Source organism: Scyliorhinus canicula, chromosome 4 (assembly GCF_902713615.1).
Source record: "Scyliorhinus canicula chromosome 4, sScyCan1.1, whole genome shotgun sequence".
NCBI lineage: Eukaryota > Metazoa > Chordata > Chondrichthyes > Carcharhiniformes > Scyliorhinidae > Scyliorhinus > Scyliorhinus canicula.
The window spans coordinates 235507330-235534342 of record NC_052149.1 but is presented as its reverse complement, the minus strand read 5'-3'; the positions used below and the strand labels follow the sequence as shown (position 1 = coordinate 235534342).

Sequence of the window (27013 nt, the reverse complement as noted above, 5' to 3'; positions counted from 1 at the left end):
TCACCTCACGGGTCTCCACACTTCCCTTAATTGTAGAATTCAGTGTTTTTTCATTTTCTTGCGACACACACGACCCTGTCTTGATATTAATCATTGGTGCAGCAGGGCCATGCAGTTGTAGAAACATAAAATCACTTATGGTAGGGTCTGGGCACAATTCGTACTGAACCGTTTGAGGGAGCGTGTCGCTTTCGTAAACCCCTGTAAAATCTGGCAGTGGAGGAACATTACCACCAGGCTTATGAATTCCACGCCGCGCATCCTTCTGTATTAATATGGGCCAAGAACAACTGCAGTCATGTATTCCATCTCTGCCTCTGTGGATCTTCATTGCGAGAATTATAATAGCGATTAGGAAAATCAACGAAATGGCAGCAAAAGATATAATTAAATAACGCCTTAAATCGGACGTCCACGGTTCCGAATTCCCCAAGAGGCCGTGAGTTGATGCATGTTCTGTATTACTCTCCAACACGGATACCGTGATGCTGGCTGTTGATGAAAGGGATGGCTTTCCGTTGTCCCTGACCAAAATGTGGAGTTGCTGTTGAGGTAAATCTCTGAGTCCAAAACGCCGGATAGTCCAGATTTCCCCCGTCTCCCGGGATACGGTAAACAGACTTTCATCATTTGGGTGCAGTAGTTGATAGAAAAGGAGTGCGTTCTGCCCAGAATCTGCATCGGTGGCCGTAACTTTCGCAACTAAGTAACCCGGGTCAGCGGATCGAGGCATTGTCTCCTCTGCTTTCGACCCTCCACTTGTCAGGGGCGATGCAATCACAGGGGCATTATCATTCTGATCTACGATGATCACGTTGACTGTTACGTTTTCGCTGAGCGGAGGGGTACCAGAATCCTTCACTTGCACAGAAAGCTGAAAACTTTTCATTTGTTCGTAATCAAACGAGCGGCGAGCAGACATCACGCCGGTGGCTGAATTGATTGAGGCGAACGTCGACGCAGCAAAGCCACTGACCGGGTCATCGATAATGGAATAAAACAGATTGGCATTCTCGTCAAAATCTACATCTAAGGCTGACACGGAACCAATAGACGCACCGATTCGGTTATTCTCTGTTACATACATAACAAAGGAAGGCTTCGTAAAGTGGGGCGGGTTATCATTCACATCTGAGACATGAATATGGATCGTTTTGTGATTCGTGAGCGGAGGTGACCCCCTGTCACGGCAGGTGATTGTAATGTTGTACTCAGGCACTTTTTCACGATCGAGGTGACCAGCAAGCACTACTGTGTAGTAGTTACTGAAAGATCTGTCAAGATTGAAGGGAATATTTTGGGGGATATAACAGTGAACATTTCCTCTTTCTTCAGAATCCTGATCTGTTACTTTTAAAAGTGCGACAGGGGTTTTGGGAGGAGCGTCCTCTGGGATCGGACCTGAATTTGAAGTCACTGTTATTTCAGGAGCATTATCATTTATATCCAGGACCTTTATAAGGACGGTACAATATGCTGGCACAGCATGTGGACCTCTGTCCAAAGCTTGCACTGAAATTTCATAATCCTTTGTCTCCTCAAAGTCCACAACGCCTTTCACACCAATTTCTCCGGTTTGCGAATTTACCCGAAACAGGCTCCGAAATCTTCCTGGGGTTCGATCGCTGAGAGAATAGGCGATCTCACCATTCAGGCCTTCATCTACATCATTGGCAGTTACTTTCGCTATCACAGAGTCCTTCGGCACATTTTCCGAGGTGGTGACCTTATACACGGTCTGTTCAAAAACGGGAGCGTTATCGTTCACATCAGATACATTGATAAGAATGTGGGTGGTCCCGGATTTTTCAGGGGTGCCTCCATCAATTGCAGTCAGCGTTAGCTGATGGGTTGCCTGCTGTTCCCGGTCAAGAGGCTTTTGAAGTACTAATTCTGGGGTGACAGTGTGCTGCTCACTTGATTTCAACTCTAAAATAAAGTGATCACTTTCACTGAGTTGGTAGGTCTGGACACCGTTGGTTCCAGCATCCGGATCAAGCGCGCTCTGCAGTTGGAAGCGCGCTCCGGCTGACACATATTCGGCGAGTTGAAAGTGGAACTCGTTTTCCTGGAAGACGGGTGGATTGTCATTTATGTCGAGAATCTCAACTTCCACGCGATATAGCTTTAATGGATTTTCTACCACAGCTTCCAACATCAGCACACACCCGAGGCTTTGTTCACAAATCTCTTCCCTGTCTACTGTCTCTTTTATGAACAATATTCCTGTGTTTAAATTGACGTCAAGATATTGCCGTTTATACTCCGATACAACTCGAAACCCACGCAACGAGAGCTGGTTCACATCTAACCCGAGGTCCTTAGCAATGTTTCCAACAACGGAACGGAGCTTTAATTCTTCAGGAATTGAGTATCGAATGATTCCAGAAACTGAATGTATGATATAAACCAACATTAAATAAAAGACGCGCCAGTGTGTCACACTGCAGTTTAACGTGTAGGCCATGTTTGGATGAATGTTCTGCAAATCTAGCTGCCGGATTCTGCGATTAATTGTTCGGCGTTTGCTGTGTTTCGCATCTATTTGTTAATTTCTCTGGTTTCCAGACGAAGAGTTATGTTTAGCGTTTGCCGTCCAGCTGACTTTCTTTGGCAAAATCACCGAAAACATTTGACAAATACCTTATAATTTCGCGGAGCCTCCCTCAGGAATGAATTGAGACCGGCGATTGAGTAGTTCTGTTCGTTTGCTCGGCACTGCGCAGTGTTTGGTGCAGGAGGAGTGGTGCTGGATCTCTCGCCACATTTCTTCACCTCATTGGTAGACAGCGACACAAAGAGACTCCGCCAATAATAACAGCAAAAACTCTTAAAGCAATAGTGCCTCTACCGAACATCAGAAGTACTGCTTTGTCCATTTACCATTGTGCAACTTTAATTGTAAATGCTACAATATTTTCTACTTTATTAACTCGGCTACATTATTTATGGCTCGTAATTTACTATGAATTTAACTCGGACCTTCTGCAAATAGATCCTTGGTTTAAAAATTTGACGGTTCCTTTTCTTCATCTACTGTTGGCACGTCCAGGAAGAAAAAAATAATTGGCACAACACTCTGTTGGATTTCCACTGGTAATATGTTCCACTGTTTTATGACCGATACAAATTATTGTGATTATGCGACCACTATAGAGCTCTGACATTAACAATACAAAATATGCTTACGAACCAAAGGGATGCTTAATGAACAGTAAATACAGTTTCTCCCATTTGTTGGCAGTAATTCGGGAAAATATCTCATCGCTAATGGCATGCAGTGTTGCCTGACTTTAGAAGGCAGCGAAACGAAGGCTACATTCTGTGATAGACATGTATTGTGTTTACCTATAGAGGATATACCCCCTATGCCACTTTCCCTCAATTGCTTGTCTAACGTCCCCTTAACTGCATCAATATTATTCACCTGAACCAAGCCCTGTGGTCATGGATTCCACATTCTCATCAGTCGGTGGGTAAACACGTTTCTTCTGAATTATCTGCTGGATTTATTGGTGATTATCTTGTATTATTGACCTCTTTTTATGCTCTTTCCCGCAAGTAAAATTTCTCTCTTGTTCTACTTTATGAAAAAAAACTTAAAATAAACTCTATTAGCTCAACATTCAGTTTTTTTTGATCAAGATAAAAGAGATCCATTCTGTCAAATCACTTTTTGGTATGTATACTTACGCATGAGGGTGTAACACTTCCAAATTTCCACTGAAGTCTCTCTGTGTCCCTATGTTGTTTTATAATATTGCATGAAGTGTTCTAAGTGTGTTCTAAACAATCTTCGATGACATTGACTGAATGGCGTACTCCTGCTCCTATTTCTTATGTTCTTATTGTTTTGTGAACTGTTCTCAACAAACAAAATGAATAGATCCAGGGCCTTTTTGAATTATCTGAAAGACAGAGACATTATTGTTTCCCGTTGCAATCTGCATGGTAACGCCTTGGCCAATAGGACTCGACCTGAAAACCAACAGCATCCCTTTCCTCCTGTACTATTCATTGTATCGTCGTTTGTAATTTGGCATTCTTGTGTTTGCCCTGATGAGTTCAAGATGAAAAGCTTCAGCAACATGTCTCGCTTCATAGCAATGTTCAAGTTCTGTACTAATAAGTGGTTACATTATTTTATCACATGCAATGCTCAGTCTCGTAAAATTAGCTTTTGTCCTACCCAGTAACTTTATTTTAATCATATCACGCCCTCCAGATCATCATCTTAAAGTATATTCTGTCATGGCCAGTATTGTCCAGATATTCCCCTACTTCTCCTTCCCTTATCCGATCTTGGAACATCTCCGTTTCTATACCTAATAACGAACTCTCCCTTCGAGAAAAATAACTACTGCAGGGTACGGAAATCTGAAATGACAACAGGAAATGTTCCAAGGCTTCCATCCACACCAATCAATCCAATACCCATCTCTCTACGATGTGCTTCAATCCAGTGAGAACATCTGGGAAATCAGGCTGCCTGCTAAAAATTAGGGCTTAGATTATCTATAACTCCACAAAGCATCAGCAAGTCTTAAGTAATCATATTGGGATGCCTTCTTGAGCTCATTATCACCACAACGCAAAATCGATCGATCATTCAGGTCATTCTCACTTGAACAGCACCATCCTTTGCATCCTCATGGCCAGGTTTGAACCTGGGATGAGTTTCTGACTGTACGCGTTTTTTATTACAAACACCAACAGTTTCCAACTCTGTTAAGACATACACTTCCACCTGGGGTATTGGTCCGTGAAATAATTATACTGAAGAGTTTAGAATAGGAAGCGTGTGGCCATCTGGAAACATAGTAAGAGTTAGAGAGGGATCCCCTTTGGGATGGCACCACTCTCAAAGCTATGGCCAGCATTTAATTCTGTGGAACGTAATGATACCTCAAAGGAGGTGCCAAACTGAGGCAGTGGGGATAAGGACTGTTTGGATGGTAAAGTGAAGTGTAGGAATCCAGTAGTGACTGGTGATTCATTAGTCAAGTTCTGCTGACGTCAACATACAATATGTAGGGTCCTTCATCCTTGAATAAGGATGTCTTGGAGCAAGTAAATAATTGTTCTGGGGGAAACCAGAATTGCCAGAAGTTATGGTACTTGTTGGAACCAATGGCGACGGGAGGAATCCAAACCACCCATTGCTGCCCTACGTATATACTCTGCACCACTGACATATTGATGGAAGGTTTTATTTACAGTGCTGTCAAGCAGTTACACAGCAATAATATACTGACCGATATTAATTCTGGATTCTAGCCATGTCACTTGGCTCCTGTTATCATTCCAGTCTTTATCTAGATATGAACCAAAGAGCTAAATTGAAGAGGATATCCGAGAATGATTGCCATTGACATCAGGATAGCAAAAGATAATCTTGCATCGGTCAGCCCCAACAAAATTAAAGTCAGTGAAAATTAGGGGTGAAACACGTCACCGATAGAATCATACTTAGCAGAACGGATGTTGGATGAGATTGCTGGATATCAATCATCTCAGCCCCAGAATGTTATTGCAGGAGTTCTGTATGTTAGTGTACGAGGCCGAGCTATCTTACGTTGCTTCAAGGTGTCCTTGCCTCCATCGTCCAGCCAGAATCAGGAATGTTCACTGATGTTTGCATTATTGCTATAATTCGCACATCCTCAGACACTGAATTAGCCATTTACATTTGTATCAACGCTGGACAACTTTAAGGGTTGGGATGATGAATGGTAAGTAACCTTCACACCACACAAGTGCCAGACAATGGCCATCTCCAATAAATGGAAATCTAACCGGCTCTCCTTGATATGCAACGGCATTACCAACACTAAATAGGAAAAGGGATACTGCAGAAACTATTATATCTAAAGGTTGACAAGTCCCCTGGATCTCACGACTTTTATCCTTGGGTCTCAGAAAGTGGCTGCAGAAATAAGGGATGCATTGGTTGTGATCTTCCAAAATCGCCTAGATTCTGAAAACGTCCCTGCGGATTAGGAAAGTGGCAGCTAAACATACTGATGGCACAAATATTGAGAGGAATACAAGCTATTAGAAGGACATGAATATACTGCAATTTAATTTAAATAGGCTAAATGAGTGGACAAAGCATTAGGAGATGGAGTTTAGTGTGGCAACATTTGAACTTGCCCACTTTGGCAAAAAGAATCGAAAAGTAGTGTATTATTTGAATGGAGACGGACTGCAAAGCTCTGGAGCATAGCATCTAGGCCACCAATACCAAAAGTCTGGTATAGCGGTGTAGCACATGATTAAGAAGGCAAATGGAATGTTATTCTTTACAGCAGGAGAATTGAGTGTAAAAGTACGTAATTTATGTTAACGTTGTTCAGAACGTTGCTGAAACCACATCTGGCATATTGTGAGCAATTTAGATCCCAATTTAAGAAAGGATATCATTGCATCAGTCACAAGTCAGACAAGGTTCATTGAATAGGTTCCTGGGATGAAGGGGTTATCTTATGAGGAAAGGTTGGGTAGCTTGAGCCTGTGGCCTTTGGACTCTCGAAGTATGAGCGGTAATCTTATTGAAACATATCAGAACCGGAGGGGAATTGGCACTGTGGATGCTGAGAAGATGTTTTCCCTTGTGGGGGACTCGAGAAACAAGAGACACGGTTTAAAACATAGGCGTCTGAAATTTAAGACAATTGTAAGAAATCTCCCTCAGCGTCTTTAGCCTGTGGAATACTTTATCCCAGATATTGGTGGAGGCGAGTCAAGGAATATATTCAAAGCTGAGTTGGATTTTTGATCGGTAAGAGGGTGAATGGTTATGGGGGTGGCATTAGATAGTCAGTAAATTGGTGCTGAACAGATCCACAATATGACAAAATGACGGAGCGGTCTCAAGGGACAGAATGGCCGACTGTTGTTCTTGACTCTTCTGTGTTCCTGTGCGTAAATACTACCGAATCTCTGACAGGGAATTGTAAAATAATACACATTAAGTATTAGACCGATGCTTGACCAATAACTGAAGAATCAGACGATCACACAAATTCGGAGCAGAGTAGGTCACTCGGCCCTTTGACCTTTTCAATAAGATGGTGGTTCATCTGATTGTAACCTCAACTCCACATTCCCACGTACCCCCCAATAACCGTTAACTTCCTTGCTGATCATGAATCTATCTAGCTCTGCCTTAAAATTATTCAAAGCTTCCGCTTCTACTGCCATTTAACGAAGAGAGTACCAAAAACTCACCATCTGAGAGAAAAATAGGTGTCCCCTCATTTTCAACAATGACCTCTAGTTCTACATTCTCGCATAAGAGGACACATCCTTGCCATATTCATGCTTTCAAAACCATCAGGATGGTATATATTTCATTCAAATCGCCTATTACCCTTCTAAGCTCCAGCGGATAAAAGTCTAGTCAGTCGAGTCATTCCTCATAAGACAATCCTCTGATTGCAGAGATTAGTCGAGTAAGCCTTCTCTGAGCTGATTCTAACGCTTTGCACGTCCTTCTTAAAAAAGGAGGCCACAGCCATATATAATACTCCAGATGCGGCCTTACCAATGCCCTGTATAACTGAGGCATAACTTCTCAACTTGCTATTCATTACTTCTCGCAGTAAACTAAATCTTTCAATTAGCTTTCAGAATTACTTAGTCTACCTGCATACTAACATTTTGCAATCCATGCACCAGGATGCCCAAATCCCTCTGCGTCTCAGAGCTCTGAAATCTCTCACCTTGTAGACAGTATGCTTTTTTTTATTATTCCTTCCAAAATGGGCAACTTTATATTTTCCCACATTATACTCCGTATTCCATATCTTTGCCAATCACTTACACTACCCACATCCCGGTGTAGCCCTCTTGTGTCCTGTTCACAACTTTATTTATACTTATTTCGTCTCATCAGTAAATGTATCGACTTCATCGAAGTCATTGATATAAATGGTAATATTTGAGGCCCCAGACTGATTCCTGTGGCACATCACTTGTTTCAACTTGCCATCAACAACTGACCCACTTATGCCTCCTCGTGTTTCCTGTTAGCTAACCCATCTTCTATCCTTGTCCATATGTTACCACCCACGCCATCAAACTTTGTGTTCTGCAATAACGTTTGAACCTTTGATGTGGCACCTTATCAAATGTCTTCTGGAAATCTAAGTACAATACATTCACAATTTCCTCTTTAGCCTCAGCACGTGTTACTTTTCGTTAATAAAGCTCTAATAAATTGGATTAACACGGCGTCCCTCCTGTTTTCTGCCTCTCTCCTTTTTTGAATAAAGATGTTATATCCCCTATTTTCCTGTGTGATGGAGATTTCCCCGAATCTACGGAATTTCGGAAAATTACAACCAACTCATGAACTATTTCGCTAGTCACTTACTTTAAGACCCTCATCCGGAGCCGGTGACTTGTTAGCCCGCAGCTCTGACTATTTACTCAGTAGTTTACCCCTGGTAATTGTAATTTTTCTGTGTTCCTCCCTTTTTCTGGGATGTCACTTGAACCATCCATAGTGAATATTGATGCAAAATACGTGTTCGATTAATCTTCCATCTCCTCCCCCCACTATTAATTTCCCAGACTCCATATCTACAGGACCAACACTGAAATTATTATATATTTTCTTTTCAAAGTATGAATGGAAATTCTCACTAACTGTTTTACGTTTCAAACTAGATTTATTTCCTCTTATTAATCTTAGTCATTTTTTGTTTTTTTATATTCTTTTCAATCATTTTGCCTGCCACCCATCCTTGCACAATACGTTTCTTTAAGGTAGATACTGTTTAATTTTATTAGTTGGCCACGAATGTATCTGTGCTCTATATTTTGAAATAGCCCATTAAATGTCAACCACTGCATCTGCATAATCGTTTCACCAAATTTGACAGTTCACTTTAGTTGGAAATTAGGTAAGTTCCTACCCGTACCACATAAGAATTGATGGGACAATACAGTAATTTGAACCTTCAAGCAACAATACGTTTTCCTTGATTTTTTGATCACTAGCACATTTTAAATTGTTTATTTTTCCACTCCACGTGTTCAGCATTCTCCTGCAGCGAAATAATTGAATTGATATCTATATTTCCATTTCAGATGGTGCACACATATTGCACTGTTGATTTAATGTGTATAATATCGCTCAGCAATTAACCCTCTGATTCAGATTAGGCAATCGTCCCTTTGAATTCCTGTCCATTTTACTTCGATATTACGAATTGTGCTGGTAACCAATTACAGTTCTAATGCAAACATAGCTAGTAAGTGGATTGCAAACGTTGGGACTTGAAAAAATAAACAGATATCTCACCAGATGAGAGTGAAGCAGTGCCATTCTTCTTCACGGCACTTGGGTCAATTACGATATTAATCTGAGAGGGAGCAGCTATTTTTTAAAGTCTAAAAACATACAATCATTCAAAGCTGAATCTGAACTTGGATACATTTCATGGCGAAATTGTTCAGGTGGGTTTTGCTTCCGACCACATCCATATAATTAGATGGTAATTCAGTATTCACGCGGTTCCGTATATTGTATTATCTGCGCAGCTATAACCCCGAATGTTACCTCCACTGTTCTGGAGAGTATACCTGGTATTGCTTCTGGGATGCCCTCCTGCGCTCTTCATTTAACAAGGTAGATCCCCTGGCTTGTTACAAAGAACAAAGAACAAAGAAAAGTACAGCACAGGAACAGGCCCTTCGGCCCTCCACGCCTGCGCCGAGTGGGGGATATGGAGAGATTACTGAATGTGGTTGTGTACAATTCTACTGCTTATGTTGGTCACATGACCTCCGAATGTCCTGTTTTCAGTTGCTGGATCTATTCAAAACTATTCAATTTCGCATGGTGATAGTGTTGCACAACACGATGGAGGGTATCCTCAATGTGAAGACGGTACTTCATTTCCAGAAGGCCTGTGCGATGGTCACCTCGAATGATACTGTCTTGGACAGATGCATCTGAGGCAGGCACGTTGGTGAGGATGAGGTCGAGAATCGCTCTTGTTGGTTCTCTAACCACTTGCTGCTGTCCCAGTCTAGCAGTAATGTCCTCCAGATTCCTGCCAGTTCAGTCTGCGGTAGTACTACCAAGCCATTCTTGGTGAGGAAAATCGAAGTCCCCACCAATAATACATTACACGCGCTTTGTGACCCTCAGCACTCTTGCAAATGGTTTCAACATGGAACAGTACTGTTCGTCAGCTGGGGGGGGGGGGGGGAGGGAGATACGTGATAGTCAGTAGGAAGGTTCCTTCCCATGTTTGACCTGGTGCCATGAGTCTTCATGGGGTCCAGAGTCTATGTTGAGGACTGCTAGGGATACTCCCTCCACACTGTGTCCCTCTGTGCTGCCACCTCTGTTGAGCCTGTCCTTCTTGCGATACATGACATATCCAGGAATGGTGATGCTGGTGTCAGGTACATTATCTGTAAGGTATGATTCTATGAGTATGACAATGTTAGGCTGTTGCTTGACTCATCTGTGAGACAGTGCTCCCAATGTTGTTAGTGAGGAGTTCTTTGCAGGCTCGACAGGGCTGGAGCTTTGCTGTCATTTCATTTGTCAAAGTTGATGCCGGCTGGTGCGTCATGTTTCATTCTTTTGCTTTCTCTATAGCTGTTGGACAGAACTGAGTGACATGTTAGGCCAGTTCAGAAGACATTTACCAGTCAACCATTTTGTTGTTGGTCTGGAGTTACATGCAGGCTAGACTAGCTAAGGATTTTAGATTCACTTCCCTAAAGTACATTTCCTTTGGGCAACTCATACGCGTTTTCTGCATGGCATCTCAGGTAATGCAATGAGTCCGATCTTCTTTCAATAACAAGAAAAAACATGTATTGAAACAGAGAAAATGCATTATGATACACTACATCTTTATTGCCCCCTTACCTTAGCAATTACACACAGTTTTAAAGATTAACACGGGTTACCAGGTACCTCTTAAACAACAATGGTCTCATGGGGACAAAAAGTCCATTTAAAGCACACAGGATAACTCTGAAGTACATGCAGACATGTACTCTGCTCTGAACCGAAGTTAGTGTCTGTAGATTTCTCCTCAGAATCCCCCCAGATGATCGTCACAGTCCAAAGTGTCCAAGAGTTAGGTGGAGGGTTGGGGCAGACTTGATGGGCTGAAAGGCCTCCTTCTGCCCTGTATGGATTCTATGAATCCAAGAGAGTGTGCAAACTCTACTCCCAAAATCCCGCTGTAAAATCTTCTTTCACAATAATGTTTGCTGTTTGCATTCCGATATTAAGTCCATGTTTTACAAACGATTATTTTAACCCAAGCGTAAAGTTTAACAGTCCAGGATTTTGCACAAACCCGTTTAGATTAAGTTGTCTTAACTGCTTTTACTCAAACTCCGAGAATCAGTCACTCACTTTCCACAGACTGTAGCAGAATCTCACAAACCTGAAAATTACTTCAATTTCCTTCATGGCATCTCAGCTTTCTTTTCAGTTCTGTCTATCTTCACTGAGCATTGTTCTGTTCTAGTGCCTTTGAGCTGTTCCTTCTTGCAAACATCTATTCATTGCTCTAGTTTCCGTAACAATCGTCGCTTCAGGTTTCTCAACTGGTTTTTTGAAACATTACTCGATTGTCTGGATTTTCTTCTAGTAAAGCCGAAAGAAATGTTCCCTCTTGCCTTTAAACCAAATATTTCCAGCAGAGCTGTCAGAGCTGCCTATTCTCTTTCTGCCTCTCTGCAACTGCGAACAAATTAGCTGAACTAAAACCTAACGTTTCTCCACCATACAAGGCCCCAGTTGCTAAGCAACCACTCCTGGCTTATTTATTCATCATGCGGTAGCCCTCACTAAGCACTGTTGGAACTTATCTACCCCACTCATACAAATGCTTTTGTCCAACATGAAGCTAATGATAGGTTTTACACTTCCAGGTACAGAAACATTAAATTCAACGCACTTAAAACTTTTAAAAACTAAATGTTGAGCACACAATTGCTTTTTCCAATTAAGGGGATATTTAGAGTGGCCAATCCACCTAGCCCGCACATCGTCTCAGTTGTGGCGGTGAGGCCCACGTAGACAGAGGGAGATTGTGACAGTGGCCCACGGCTGGGATCAAACCCAGTTTCTTGGCGCTGTGAGACAACGTTGCTAACCACTGCGCCACCATGCCGCTCTATGCCATGGTAATAAATTCTGGTGGAGAGGAAACCCGAGACACTACACGTGTAGTGTCTCCCACCCGCCCTCCTCCTCTAACCTAATAATAAGACCCATTGGGGTGAGCAGGTGAGTGCCTTATTACATTATTATTTCTCTTTTTCTTATTTGTTAACCAGAACTAGGTTGGAAAAGACTATAGCAGAGGTCTCCAAGTTTTTTTTTTTAACTGAAATTTATACAAAGTAATAAATTAATTAACTAATCAGAGATGGCTGGGCAGGTGATGTGCTGTAGCTGTATGATGTGGGAGCTGGCTGTTCCCCTTGTGAATGGCAATGACCACATCTGCAGCAAGTGTTGGTTGCTGGAAGATCTCCGGCTCAGAATTGATGATCTGGAGTCTGAGCTTCAAACACTGCGGCACATCCGGGAGGGGGAGAGTTACCTGGACACTTTGTTTCAGGAGGCAGTCACACCTGGGAGATTAAGTAATTCACATTCAGTAACTGATCAGGGACATCAGAGTGTGACTGTAAGTGAGGCAGGCAGAGGGAACCTGAGTTCAGGAGTGCAGGAGCCTCAGCCCTTGACCTTGTCCAACAGGTATGAGACTCTTGCTCCCTGTATGGATGAGGAAAGGGGCTCTGGACAGGATGAGCCAACTGACCACGGTACCATGGTGCAGAAGGCCATTCAAGAGGGGGGAGTAAAAAGACAAGTAGTTGTTATAGGGGATTCTATAATTAGGGGGACAGATAGTATCCTATGCAAGCCGGATCGGGAGTCTCGCATGGTGTGTTGCCTGCCCGGTGCCAGGGTGCGGGACATCTCTGACCGGCTTGAAAGGATACTGGAGCGGGAGGGGGAGGATCCAGTTGTTGTGGTCCACGTTGGGACTAACAACATAGGTAAAGCTAGGGTGGAGGACCTGTTCGGGGACTATCAAGCACTAGGAAGAAAATTGAAGTACAGGTCCTCAAGGGTCATAATCTCTGGATTACTGCCCGAGCCACGTGCCAATTGGCATAGGGATAGGAAAATTAGGGAAGTAAACACGTGGCTAAGGGATTGGTGTGGGAAAGAGGGATTCCACTTCATGGGACATTGGCATCAGTTTTGGAACCGGGGGGATCTGTACCGTTGGGACGGTCTCCACCTGAACCGATCTGGAACCAGTGTTCTAGCGAAGAGGATAAATAGGGTGGTCAGTAGGACTTTAAACTTCTGAGTTGGGGGGAAGGGAAAGTGAAAGCGACAGGGAGCAGGGAGTTAAATGGCAAGATACGCAGGAGGGTAACATGTAGGCAGGTGGATTTAAGCTTGAGGCAGACTAGGAATGCAACAAAAAGGAAGGATAACTTTGGACATCTTAGGACTTCCAATATCTGTACTGATAAGAAAGTTAACATTAAGGCACTTTACCTGAATGCTCGTAGCATTTGTAACAAAGTAGATGAACTAATGGCACAGATCATCGTGAATGATTATGATGTGGTAGGCATCACAGAGACATGGCTGCAGGGGGTTCAGGACTGGCAGTTAAACATCCAAGGATATACAACCTATCGAAAAGACAGGGAGGTGGGCCGAGGGGGTGGGGTTGCCTTGTTAGTTAAGAACAAAATTAAATCTATGGCACTAAACGACATAGGGTCGGATGATGTGGAGTCTGTGTGGGTAGAATTGAGGAACCACAAAGGCAAAAAAACCATAATGGGAGTTATGTACAGACCGCCTAACAGTGGTCAGGACCAGGGGCGCAACATGTACCGGGAAATAGAAAAGGCATGTCAGAAAGGCAAGGTCACAGTGATCATGGGGGACTTCAATATGCAGGTGGATTGGGTAAATAATGTAGCCAGTGGATCCAAAGAAAAGGAATTCATGGAATGCTTACAAGATGGCTTTTTGGAACAGCTTGTCATGGAGCCCACAAGGGAGCAGGCTATTCTGGACCTAGTGCTATGTAATGAACCAGACTTTATTAAAGATCTTAAAGTAAGGGAACACTTAGGAAGCAGCGATCATAATATGGTTTAGTTCAGTCTGCAGTTTGAAAGAGAGAAGGCAAAATCGGATGTAATGGTGTTACAGTTAAATAAAGGTAATTACGAGGGCATGAGAGAGGAACTGGTGAAAATCAACTGGAAGCAGACCCTAGCAGGGAAGACAGTAGAGCAAAAATGGCAGGAGTTTGTATGCATAATTGAGGACACTGTACAGAGGTTCATCCCCAAGAAAAGAAAGATTATCCAGGGAGGGATTAGACAGCCATGGCTGACAAAGGAGGTCAGGAAATGTATCAAAGAAAAAGAGAGATCCTATAAAGTGGCCAAAAGCACCGGGAAATCAGAAGATTGGGAAGGCTACAAAAACAAACAGAGGTTAACAAAGAGACAAATAAGGAAGGAGAGGATCAAATATGAAGGCAGGCTAGCCAGTAATATAAGAAATGATAGTAAAAGTTTCTTTCAATACATAAGAAACAAACGTCAGGCCAAAGTAGACATTGGGCCAATTCAAACTGATTCTGGAAGGCTAGTGATGGGAGATGAGGAAATGGCTGGAGAACTTAATAAGTACTTTGCGTCTGTCTTCACAGTGGAAGACGTTAGTAATATCCCAAAAATTATAAAGGGTCAGGGGGCTGAGTTGAGTATGGTTGCCATTACAAAAGAGATGGTGCTAAAAAAGCTAAAAGGTCTTAAAATTGACAAATCTCCTGGCCCCGATGGGCTACATCCTAGAGTTCTGAGGGAGGTGGCTGAAGAAATAGCGGAAGCGTTGGTTGAGATCTTTCAAAAATCACTGGAGTCAGGGAAAGTCCCGGACGATTGGAAGATCGCTGTTGTAACCCCCTTGTTCAAGAAAGGATCAAGACAAAAGATGGAAAATTATAGGCCAATTAGCCTAACCTCGGTTGTTGGTAAAATTCTAGAATCGATCGTTAAGGATGAGATTTCTAATTTCTTGGAAGAGCAGGGTCGGATTAGAACAAGTCAACATGGATTTAGTAAGGGGAGGTCGTGCCTGACGAACCTGTTAGAATTCTTTGAGGAGGTGACAAGTAGGTTAGACCAGGGAAACCCAGTGGATGTGGTCTATCTGGATTTCCAAAAGGCCTTTGATAAGGTGCCACACAGGAGGCTGCTGAGTAAGGTGAGGGCCCATGGTGTTCGAGGTGAGCTACTGGCATGGGTTGAGGATTGGCTGTCTGACAGAAGGCAGAGAGTTGGGATAAAAGGTTCTTTTTCGGAATGGAAGCCAGTGACCAGCGGTGTCCCACAGGGTTCAGTGTTGGGGCCGCAGCTGTTCACCATATATATTAATGATCTGGATGAAGGGACTGGGGGCATTCTAGCGAAGTTTGCTGATGATACGAAGTTAGGTGGTCAGGCAGGTAGTGCTGAGGAAGTGGGGAGGCTGCAGAAGGATCTAGACAGTTTGGGAGAGTGGTGCAGGAAATGGCTGATGCATTTCAACGTGAGAAAATGTGAGGTCTTGCACTTTGGAAAAAAGAATCCAAGCATAGACTACTTTCTAAACGGTGAGAAAATTCATAATGCCAAAGTACAAAGGGATCTGGGAGTGCTAGTCGAGGATTCCCTAAAGGTAAACATGCAGGTTGAATCCGTGATTAAGAAAGCGAATGCTATGTTGTCATTTATCTCAAGAGGGTTGGAATATAAAAGCAGCGATGTGCTACTGAGCCTTTATAAGGCTCTGGTTAGGCCCCATTTGGAGTACTGTGTCCAGTTTTGGGCCCCACATCTCAGGAAGGACATACTGGCACTGGAGCGTGTCCAGCGGAGATTCACACGGATGATCCCTGGAATGGCGGGTCTAGCATATGAGGAACGGCTGGCGTTCCTGGGATTGTATTCATTGGAGTTCAGAAGGTTAAGGGGAGATCTAATAGAAACTTACAAGATAATACATGGCTTAGAAAGGATGGACGCAAAGAAACTGTTTCCGTTAGGCGAGGAGTCGAGGACCCGTGGGCACAGCCTTAGAATTAGAGGGGGTAAATTCAAAACAGAAATGCGGAGACATTTCTTCAGCCAGAGAGTGGTGGGCCTGTGGAATTCATTGCCGCAGAGTGCAGTGGAGGCCGGGACGCTAAATGGCTTCAAGGCAGAGATAGATAAATTCTTGATGTCGCGAGGAATTAAGGGCTATGGGGAGAATGCTGGGAGGTGGAGTTGAAATGCCCATCAGCCATGATTGAATGGCGGAGTGGACTCGATGGGCCGAATGGCCTTACTTCCACTCCTATGTCTTATGGTCTTAATTCTTGAAGTCTGGTGTCAGGGTTGTGGGCTCCAAGGGCAACTTCTTCCCAAATCTACACTACTTCTCTATCATCATTGATGGGTTTGTCCTTTCGGTGGGACAACATGTAGCCGGAAACGTGATGGTGATGTCTTGTATATTTTCTTCTCTTTGGTTTGGTGAGTACCGCAATGTCAGGATGTTTCTTGTGTGACAACTGTCCCAATTTTGGCACAAAGCCCCATATTTTAGCTGGAGGGATGTTTCAGGATCAGCAGAGCTGGGTGTACAATTGTAATTTCCGGTGTCTCGGCCAATGTCTGCTGTTTCATCCGGTAATGAAAAAAGAATGTGCTGGAAAGGGTTAAGTACCATTTTGGTGCAGTTATTGTTTTGGCACAATAATATCTAAACAATATGCTTAAATGGTTACTATAAAACATTTACACAATACATATCTGTTTTTTTAACTTTTCCAATTGAGGGGCAATTTAGCGGACTCCTTTAACTGCACTCTTATTTGATGTTTTTAAGTTTCCTTTGATCTTTGTTATATTCGGGTAGTGCCCCAAACAGGAGCGTCCCTTTTTTTCTTTGTCCCTCAGTTTGTTTCCTTTCTTCTGTTTTATTGGTGGACCTCAAAAGAGTGGCCCTCCACTTACCCTGCACATTTTTGTGTTGTGGGATTGAGATACATGCAGACACCGGGAGATTGAGAAAGCTCCACAAGGACAGTGACCCGGGACCATGATTGAACCCACGTGCTCAGTGCCATGAGGTAGCAGTGCTAACTACTGCGCCACCGTCCCGCCCAATAATGATCAGTTTTTGATTGTTAAAGTCTTTTGGAAAAGAGTGTCATATATGGTAGAGATAAAAAAAAGCACAATCTTTAAATGCTGTGTCTTACCTAGCTTGTCGGAATGATAAATGGTAGTGTTTTATAACCACATGCATTCAAACATATGTTGTCATGATAATAAACAGATTTTTATTCACAATTCATGACTATTGTTCTCAGATATTCTTACATAGATCTTACATAGAATTTACAGTGCAGAAGGAGGCCATTCGGCCCATCGAGTCTGCACCGGCTCTTGGAAAGAGCAGCCTACCCCCTACCCAAGGTCAACACCTCCACCCTATCCCCATAACTCAGTAACCCCACCCAACACTAAGGGAAATTTTGGACACTAAGGACAATTTATCATGGCCAATCCACCTAACCCGCACATCTTTGGACTGTGGGAGGAAACCGGAGCACCCGGAGGAAACCCACGCACACACGGGGAGGATGTGCAGACTCCGCACAGACAGTGACCCAAGCCGGAATCGAACCTGGGACCCTGGAGCTGTGAAGCGATTGTGCTATCCACAATGCTATCGTGCTGCCCTTATTGCAACGATAATCACCTAAACGGCATAATGCATGTTGCCAGCATTTAGAAAGTAGTAAAGTATGTTCATTTTGGCAATAAATTAACATATCCATTATACTTCTCAGAAACACACTGCCCCAATTCGAATATTTAATTGGCAAAGGTCACGTGAACTTTTCTTCCTGAAGATTGTAAATTCCAAAGAGCTAAAGAGATGCCAAGATGGTATTTAAACTGCAACTCCCATTTAACCTGGGTTCAAAGCAAGACAACAACTCCGGAAAACAGCTGAAGCCAGGGGTAGGTGCTTCTGCTAGGAGCATTGTTTAACACCTGATTGTCAGAAAATACTTGCTGACTCATTTAAAGAGATCTCATGTAACTTAATCTTGAACACTTCAAGTAATACCCTCTCCCTCTAGGGAGCAGCAATTTAGGATTAAATACCGCATTGATTTCGACTTCAATCGCCATTTTGCTAACCCCCATCCAGCCTTCCCGAACAGGTGCCGGAATGTGGCGACTAGGGGCTTTTCGCAGTAACTTCATTTGAAGCCTAAGCGATTTTCATTTGATTTCATTTAGTTTCATTTATGTTCATGTGGTCTCTGCTACTGGAGTTGTGAAAAGGAATACTGGAACACATTAAACTATTTTCCGCAACACCTCGCTGATACTCGAGCACCATTTATTCATGAATCTCCGAGAACCTCACGGGATTTCCGGTGATGGCCATGTTCTGAGCGGTCACACATTTGGCATCTGTGTTCGAGGCGGTAGTTTTGGTCCTCTTCCCTGATTGCTGGATGGATGTTTTGAAACAAAAGGATGCGGGGATGGTGGAGGAAGACTATAATCCACCGGTGAATGGATTCGTGGACCAGAAGTGGATTTATAAGAAAGGGGCTGCAAGAGCAAGAAACTCCTTGTGCGACACAGGAAAAGATGGAAGAGAGCAAGGGGTCGGCCCTACCAGCCCATTGGTCGACGGGGCATTTGGTGAACGTTTTGAATGAAAATTCAGCCAACAGAGGTTCTGGAGGGCCTGGTTAAGGTGATAAACCGCTGAAATCCGGGGTCGGCCTTGTGAAGCTGAGGCTGCAGATCCAGAGCCACGCGATCCCGATCCAGAGGTGGGGGAGGTGGTGGGGGCGCACAAAGAGCAGCTTACCTCATTTGCTGCCGAAATTCTGAGATTGACGGACACCCAGAAGCGGCTTAAGGAGACAGTGGAGGACCTGCAGAAGCGCTCCCAGAGGCAGAATTTGAGAATTGTAGTGATGCTGGAGGGCATTAATGGAGGGCGCAGGCTCTTATGTAGCCAAAATGCTGGAGAAGCAGATCGGAGAGGGGGCCTTTGACTAGCCCCTGGAGATTTATTGGGTGCATACTGCGCTGATGAGGAAGTCGCAGGCGAATGAGCCACTGAAGGCGATAGTGTTGAGGGTACATCGATTCTTGGATAAGGGTAAAATCTTGAGGAGGTGTACATGCAAGGGTAATGAGCCTCGGGTGTGGAATTGACCAAGAGGAGAGGAGGTTTCAACTGACTCAACACTGCCCTCTTTAAGAATGCGGTGAACTTCGGGATGCTGTACCTGGCCCGACACTCGGTGACTCACAGTGGTCACGAGTATTATTTTGCAACACCGGAGGTAGCAATAGAGTTGTGAGAGACAATAGACTGGCAGAAGAAAGACGGCATTGAACTTTGGAGTGAGGGGGTGTTGGTTCTCTCTGCTCCCCTTGTTGTTTTTTTGTTAGTGTTGTTATTGCTCTTTTTATTGGGGGGGGGGGAGTCAGGGGAGAACCTGTTTCACTCAGGGGTCGTTTATCTGTCTTGTGGGGCTCTTTGGTGTTCGTGTTGGATGTTCGTGTCGGGTAAGTGCACCTCTTTTGCCTTATTGCTATTGTTGTTTGCACCATGGAAATATGCGAACGGTGTTTGGCACCATGAGTGGGGGTTGCCGGACTAGGTGGGCGGGCTAGTTCACGGGAGTGACCAGGTGGTTAGAGTACTGGAAGTGGTGAGGATTGTTGTTTTCTTTAGGGGGGACTGCTGACAGGGGTGGGGCTGTTGAAGTGCGATAAGGAGGGCTTTGTTGATGTTGGGCATCTGAGGGCAGGCCTGGAGTGTCGCGTGACATGGGCCGGGGGCTGGCCCAAGAGGGGTTACAGCTGATCAGTGGGAGGGCGGGGGAGGTGGGTGTCCTCTGACTAGGCTGGTCATATGGAATGTGAGAGGCCGGAAGGTTGGGTCAAGCTTTCATCCGGGTTCACGCATTTGTGGAGCTCAAGCGGCATTTTTACAGGAAACACAGTGAAGATCGTGGATCAACTGGGCAAAGGAATGTGTGTGTAGACCACCTCTTGCACTCAGGATTAGACATGAAGACTCATTGGGTGGCGGTCCTAATAAATAAACGGGTATGGTTTGAGGTGAGGAATATAGTAACAGATTCATCCGCGGGGGTTGAAGGGGGGGGGGGGGTGAGGAAGGGTCGTAACAGTCAGTGGGAAAGTGGAGGGCATGGCAGTGGTTCTAGTCAACGTCTAGGTCCCAAATTGGTATGACGTAGAATTCTCTGGACTCGCACCAGCTAATAATGGAAGGAGAGATTTTAATACGGTCATTGAGCCGAAATTGGACTAGTCAAGTTCACGGTCGGAGAGGGTATCGGCCGTGGTGAGGGAGCTAAAACGGTTTATGGAGAGCATTGGGGTGTGGACCCGTGGAGCCTTTGTGTGGCCTCGGGTGAAGGAATTTTCGTACTTCTCCCATGTACACAGGATGTACTGCCGGAGTGATTACTTTGTGATGGCTAAGACTCTGCAGATGGGGAAGGTCGGCTCGGAGAATTCGTCGATTCTGGTCTCAGACCACGCACTGTAGTGGATGAACTTGCAACTGGACTGGGGGTACAGCACCCGCAGTGGAGGTTAGATGTGGCATTGCTAGCAGATGAGGAGGTGTGTGAGCGGACGAGAGTCACTATTCCGGGGCATGTGGAGTAGAAAGATATGGATGAGGTTTCAGCCACTATGCAATGGAAGGCGCTTAATGCAGTGGTCAGGGGGGAGTTTATATTGACACGGACACGTAGGGACAAGAGATAATGGGCAGGGATGGCGAGGCCGGTAGATAAGGTCCTGCAAGTTGATCGGAGGTACTCGGAGGCTAAACTGTTGAAAGAGAAACAGAAACACCAGTTGGATTTCAAGTTGGTGCTTGCGGGCAAGGCCGTGGGCCATTTGCGCCGGGACAGGGGGCAGTCTATGAGTCTGGAGAGAAAGCGAGTAGAATGTTGGAACATTAACGGAGGAGGCTGGAGGTAGGGAGGGAGATCCTTAAGCTGAAGGAAAGGTGGGCAAATATCGTCTTAGACCCGGTGGGGGCGAATGGTTTTTTTCAAGGACTTTTACAAGAGGTTATGTGATTCAGAGCCTCCGACCCGGGGTGAGGGAATGGGGCGTTTTTAGACTGGTTGGAGTCCTCATAGTGGAGAAGGACCTGGTGGAGAGGCTGGGAGCACCCATGGGACTGGTGGAGGTGATGAAGGGTATGGGGGCAATACGGGTGGGGAAGGCCATGGGCCCGGATGGCGTTCCGGTAGAATATTATAAAACATTTTTGGAGACCTAGGGCCTATGCTGGAAGGACATTTAATGAGTTGAAGGAGAAGGGGAAAATCCCCCGCCGCCACCCCCCCCCCTCCACATTATTGTGGGCCTCGATTTCCTTAATTCTGAAAATGGATAAGTACCCGCAGCAGTGTGGGTCCTACCTTCCAATTCCACTACTGAATGTAGATGTCAAGGTGCTGCAAAGATCATGGCCTCACAGATTGAGGACTGTGCACCGTGGGTGATAGAGGAAGACCAACTGTTTGTTAAGGAAAGGCATCTATCGGATACCATTAGGGATTTATTAGACGTTACAATTATGCCCTCGGAGGGACGGGATATGGAGGTGGTGGTCGCTATGGAAGCGGAGAAGGCCTTTGATTGGTTGCAATGGGGATATTTTTGGGATGTACTGGGGCGGTGCGTGTTCGGGCAGAGTTTTGTCGATTGGGTCCGGTTGTTGTATCCGGCATTGGCAGCAAATGTAAGGACGTATTGGGTGATTTCAGGTATTTCAGACTGCAACATGGGATGAAGCAGGGATGCCAGCTCTCTCTCTTGCTTTTTGCCACGGCGATAGAGCTAATGGTAATGGTGTGCGGAGCGCCAAGGGGTTGGCAGTGGATGGTGTGGGGTTGGGGTGGTGGAGCATAGGGTCTCGCTATATGACGACGATGGATAGCTTTAAATAGCGAACCCATTGGGGGATCATGGGCATTTTGGCGGATTTCGGCCAGTTCTCTGTGTATAAGTTACACATGGGGAAGAGTGAGGTCTTTCCGATCCAGGCAAACAGCCAGGAGAGAATTTTGGTCTGCTGCCATCTGAGGTAATGGGGCTAGTTTCAGGTATCTGGGCATTCAGGTGGTTCGGGGATTGGAGCAGCTACATAAATTCAGTTTGGCACAGCGGAGCAGATGAAGGGGGATTTTAAGAGGTGGGAAGTGCTCCCACTTTCGTTGGCGGTGCAGGAGGCCGTGAAGATGACGGCTCGCCCGAAGTTTTTACTTGTGTTCCAGAACTTTTTGATCTTTATTACAAAAAGTTTTTTCATGAAGATTAATGCATTGATCTGGTGGTTTGTGTGGGCGGGTAACGCCCCACGGGCGAAGAAGATACTGCCGCAGCGGGGACGTGTGTGTGTTTGTGTGTGTGTGTGTGTTGGGGGGGGGGGGGGGGGGGGCGGCAGGCCGGTCTTGCCAAATTTGATGAACTATGACTTGGCAGCAAATATAGTCATTGCCTGGTAGTGGGTAGTGGTGGAGAGGTTGATGTGGGAGGAGAGAGAGGCAGTCTCTTGTAAGTACATTAGCTGAGGGCACCGTTAATGCGCCTGTGCCATTCTCGATGGCTAGGTACTCCACAAGTTAGGTGATGCTGGTGGCCCAGAGGATGTGCGGACAGGCAGCACCTGAGTCTGGAGGGTGATTCGGTTTGGCACCGATTTGCGGGAATCACAGGTTTGGTCCAGGAAGGGGGGGGGGGGGGGCGATAGATGTGGGGTTCAGGGGATGGCGGCAGGCGAGGATTGAGCAAAATGGATACCAATTCGTGTTGAGGGGGTAGCATTCAAGCTTCGAGGGATTGGTCGAGGAGCATTAGCTGCCCAGTTGGAATGGGTTCCAGTACTTTCAGAAGGGGGGCTATGTGTGGAAGCAGATGTCCTCCTTCCCCAACCTGCCCCCGGGACTGCCGGACAATGTGGTGTCATAAACAGTGGTTGGCGAGGGTAGTGTGTCAGAGATTTATGAGGAATTGATTAACTGGGAGGGGTCCCAATAGGAGAGGTTAAATGGAAGTGGGAGGAAGGGCTGTAGAGGGCGTTGAAGGTTGGGCTGTGGGAGAAGGCTCGAAGAGGGTGAATGCATCTTCCTCGTGTGCTAGGCTTAGCCTTATTCAATTTGAGGGAGCCCACAGGGCGCACATGACGGTGGTCAGCATGAGCAGGTTTATTGAGTTGGTGGAGGATATGTGTGGGCCGTGCACGGGCGGCCGTAAACCATTTCCACATGTTTTGGGCCTGTCCGAAACGGACCGTATTCTGGTGGGGGTTTGCTGACGTTATGTTCGAGGTGTTGAGGATGAAGGTTGTCCGGAGTCAAGAAGTGGCGATTTCTGGAGTGTGGGAAGACTTGGGGGCTCAGGGGACGAGAGAGTTCGCTGTTTTTGCCTTTGTGTCCCTGGTGGCCCAGAGACGGATCCTGTTGGAACAGAGACTCGGGATTGCTCAGACCGAGGGGTATGGGCGAGTGACCTCACGGAATTCCTGAGGCGAGAAAAAAAAATCAAATTCACCTTGAAAGCGTCAATGGAGGTGTTTCCCCAAAGATGGAAACAGTTTATGTAATCCTTGAGGGATAGTTAAAAGGTCAGCAGGGTCCGGGCGGGGGGGGAGGGGGGATTCTGGGGTTTAAAAAGGAGGCAGAGAAGGTCGAGGGTTACTGCAGGGAGGGTGGGGTGGTGGGGTGTTATTTATTTATTTGTGATATTAATTTCTGTGTGTTCTCTTTTTGGTTGTGGTTATGTTTGATGTATATATATATATATCAATGCCTTAATTAATACATTTAAAGAAAATAATCACTTTGAACCTCAAATAGAAATATTACGCGCTGTCCGACGCCACTTTCATATGTACTAATAGGAGACAGGAGGGACTGCACAATGCCTGATAAAGCAACAATAACTGCTGCAGGAGAGAGCGAGAAGAGGTCAGCGAGAGTGAACATTCCTACATTCCTTCGCTTTCTTCACCCCTATATATGCAGGAAGTGTCTCCTTGGAATTCTCCGCCAGATATCCACTGGCAAATCCAACAATATGTGTACAATCTCTGCTACTTCCTGACCTATCCTATCGCATGCCAAAGTGGGCAGTTACACATTCAGTAGAAATGTTTAAGCGGCCCGCGTGTGCTGCTAAACCAAAATTGCATCTAATCAGAATTTGAATGTTAAACCTGCAAGTTTCTGCCTCAACAAATGCTAATTATGGTGATCCGCAATTACATAAAACATTGTGCGCAATGTTAGGACTTTCAAACAAGCTGGTCTTGCCAGTATTGTAGCCATTTGATGCCCTTTTTTTTACGCCTTGACGAAATAATCACACATATTCAACTAATTTGACATGAAATTATACTGATATGGTCACCCAATATAGACTGAATTCTAAAGTATTCTAATATTTCATGTGGAAACCAGGTAGCTGCTGAATGATATGCCAGAAATTCCTTTAGGGTAAAACAAAGGACAGGTTTTCAATCTGTAATTTTACGTTCTATTTGTTCCCACTATTATTAGAACATAGAACAGTACAGGGCCTTTGGCCCACGATGCGATGCAGACCATTTATCCTCATCTAAGATCAACCTAACCTACACCCCTTCAATTTACTGCTCTCTATGTGCCTGTCCAAGAGACGCTTAAACGGCCCTAATGACTCTGACTTCACCACCTCCACAAGCAGTGCATGCCATGCACCCACCACTCTCTGTGTAAAGAAACTACCTCTGACGTCTCCCCTATACCTTCCTCCACTCACCTTAAAATTATGTCCCCTCATGACAGCCACATCCACCCTGGGAAAAAGCCTCTGGCCATCCACTCTATCCATGCCTCTCGTCACCTTGAACACCTCTATCAAGTCACGTCTCTTCTTTCTTCGGTCCAGTGAGAAAAGGCCTAGCTCCTTCAACCTTTCTTCATAAGACATGCCCTCCAGTCCAGGCAGCATCCTGGTAAAACTCCTCTGCACCCTGTCCAAAGCATCCACATCCTTCCTATAATGAGGCGACCAGAACTGGACACAATATTCCAAGTGTGGTCCAACCGGGTTTTTATCAAGCTGCAGCAAAACCTCGTGGCCCTTAAATTCAGTCCCGCTATTAATGAAAGCCAACACACTATATGCTTTCTTAACAACCGTATCAAGCTGAGTGGCAACTTTGATGGACCAATGCACGTGGACCCCAAGATCCCTCTGTTCCTGCACACTTCCAAGAATCCTGCCTTTAACCCTGTATTCAGCATTCAAGCTCGACTTTCCAAAATTAATCACTTCGCATTTATCTGGGTTGAACTCCATCGGCCACGTCTCAGTCTAGCTCTGCATCCTGTCAATGTCCTGTCGTAACCTGCAACAACCCTCCACACTATCTACAACTCCACCAACCTTTGTGTCATCGTCAAACTTACTAATCCACCCTTCCACTTCCTCATCCAAGTCATTTATAAAAACCACAAAGAGCAGCAGCCCCAGAACAGATCCCTGCGGGGCATCACTTGTCACTGACCTCTCGGCGGAATAATTTCCATCCATTACCACTCATTGTCTTCTTTCGGCCAGCCAATTCTGTATCCAGAAAGCCAAATTTCCCTGTATCCCATGCCCCCTAATTTTCGGAAAGAACATACAATGGGAAACCTTATCAAATGCCTTACTGAACTCCATAAACACCATATCCACTGCTCGACATTCATCAAATGTCTCTTCACATCCTCAGAGAATTCGATGAGGCTTGTGAGGCCTGACCTGCCCCTCACAAAGCCATGCTGACTATTCTTAATCAAACTGTGTTTGTCTAAATAATCATCAATCCGTATCTCTCAGGATCCTTTCCAGTATTTTGCTCACCACAGGCGCAAGACTGACTGGTCTGGAGTTCCCAGGGATTTCCCTATTCTCTTTCTTGAACAGGGGAACAACACTTGCCTCCCACCAATCATCCGGTTTAACTCTAATGGAGACTGCGGATGCAAAGATCATTACCATCAGTGCAGCAGTCACCTCCGTTGCTTCCCATAACAACCTTGGGTATATCCTGTCTGGCCCAGGGGCCGTATATCCTGATGCTTTTCAACATTTCCAGCACATCCTCCTTCTCAATATAAACGTGTTCGAGCCTATTAACCTGGTTCACGCTGTTCTCACGAGCAACAAGGTCCCCCTTTCTCGTGAATACTGAAGCAAAATATTAATTTAGGGCATCCACTACCTCGTCAGACTCCCGGCACAAGATCCCTCCACTATCGCTGATAGTGGATGATGACTCTGATCATCTTTTTTCTCACACAAGTGTCGAACACCTTGGGGTTTTCCATAATTTCCGGCAGGGCTTTTTCATTCCCCCTTCTCGCTCTCGTAAGTGCATTTTTGAGTTCCTTCTTGGCTACTTTGTTACCCTCGAGAGCTTTGGTTCCTCAACCTTAAGTAAGCTTCCTTATTCCTCTGGGCTAGAAGATCCACTTCTCCTGTCATCCGAGGCCCTTCACCTTACCATTCTTCCTTTTCTCAGTGGGACAAAAGTATCCAGCATTCTCCTTAAACAACCCCCACATTACTGTTGTGCATTTCAATGGGAAAAGCTGTTCCCAATTTATGAATCTCAGTACCTGTATAACAGCAGCATAATTTCCCCTCTCCAATTAAATACCTTCCCATGCTATAAGACCATAAGACATAGGAGCAGAATTGGGCCACTCGGCCCATTGAGTCTGCTCCGCCATTCAATCATGGCTGATATTTTCTCATCCCCATTCTCCTGCCTTCTCTCCATAACCCCTGATCCCCTTATTAATCAAGAACATAC

General features: G+C 45.1%; 1 protein-coding gene across 13 annotated transcripts in view; it reads right to left on the bottom strand.

Moving 5' to 3' along the window:
• LOC119965489 (protocadherin-10-like) overlaps positions 1 to 27013 on the bottom strand; it is a 631779-nt gene that overhangs the window by 360338 nt on the left and 244428 nt on the right. Inside the window, exon 1 of one of the 13 annotated variants that reach the window (XM_038796340.1) lies at positions 5 to 2713. The exons of the other annotated variants lie outside the window; for them this stretch is intronic. Within the exon in view, the coding sequence (XP_038652268.1) occupies positions 5 to 2467 (2463 nt within the window). The 5' untranslated portion in view covers positions 2468 to 2713. Of the gene's footprint in view, positions 1 to 4; positions 2714 to 27013 lie in introns of those variants that run through there. 13 annotated transcript variants of the gene reach the window in all.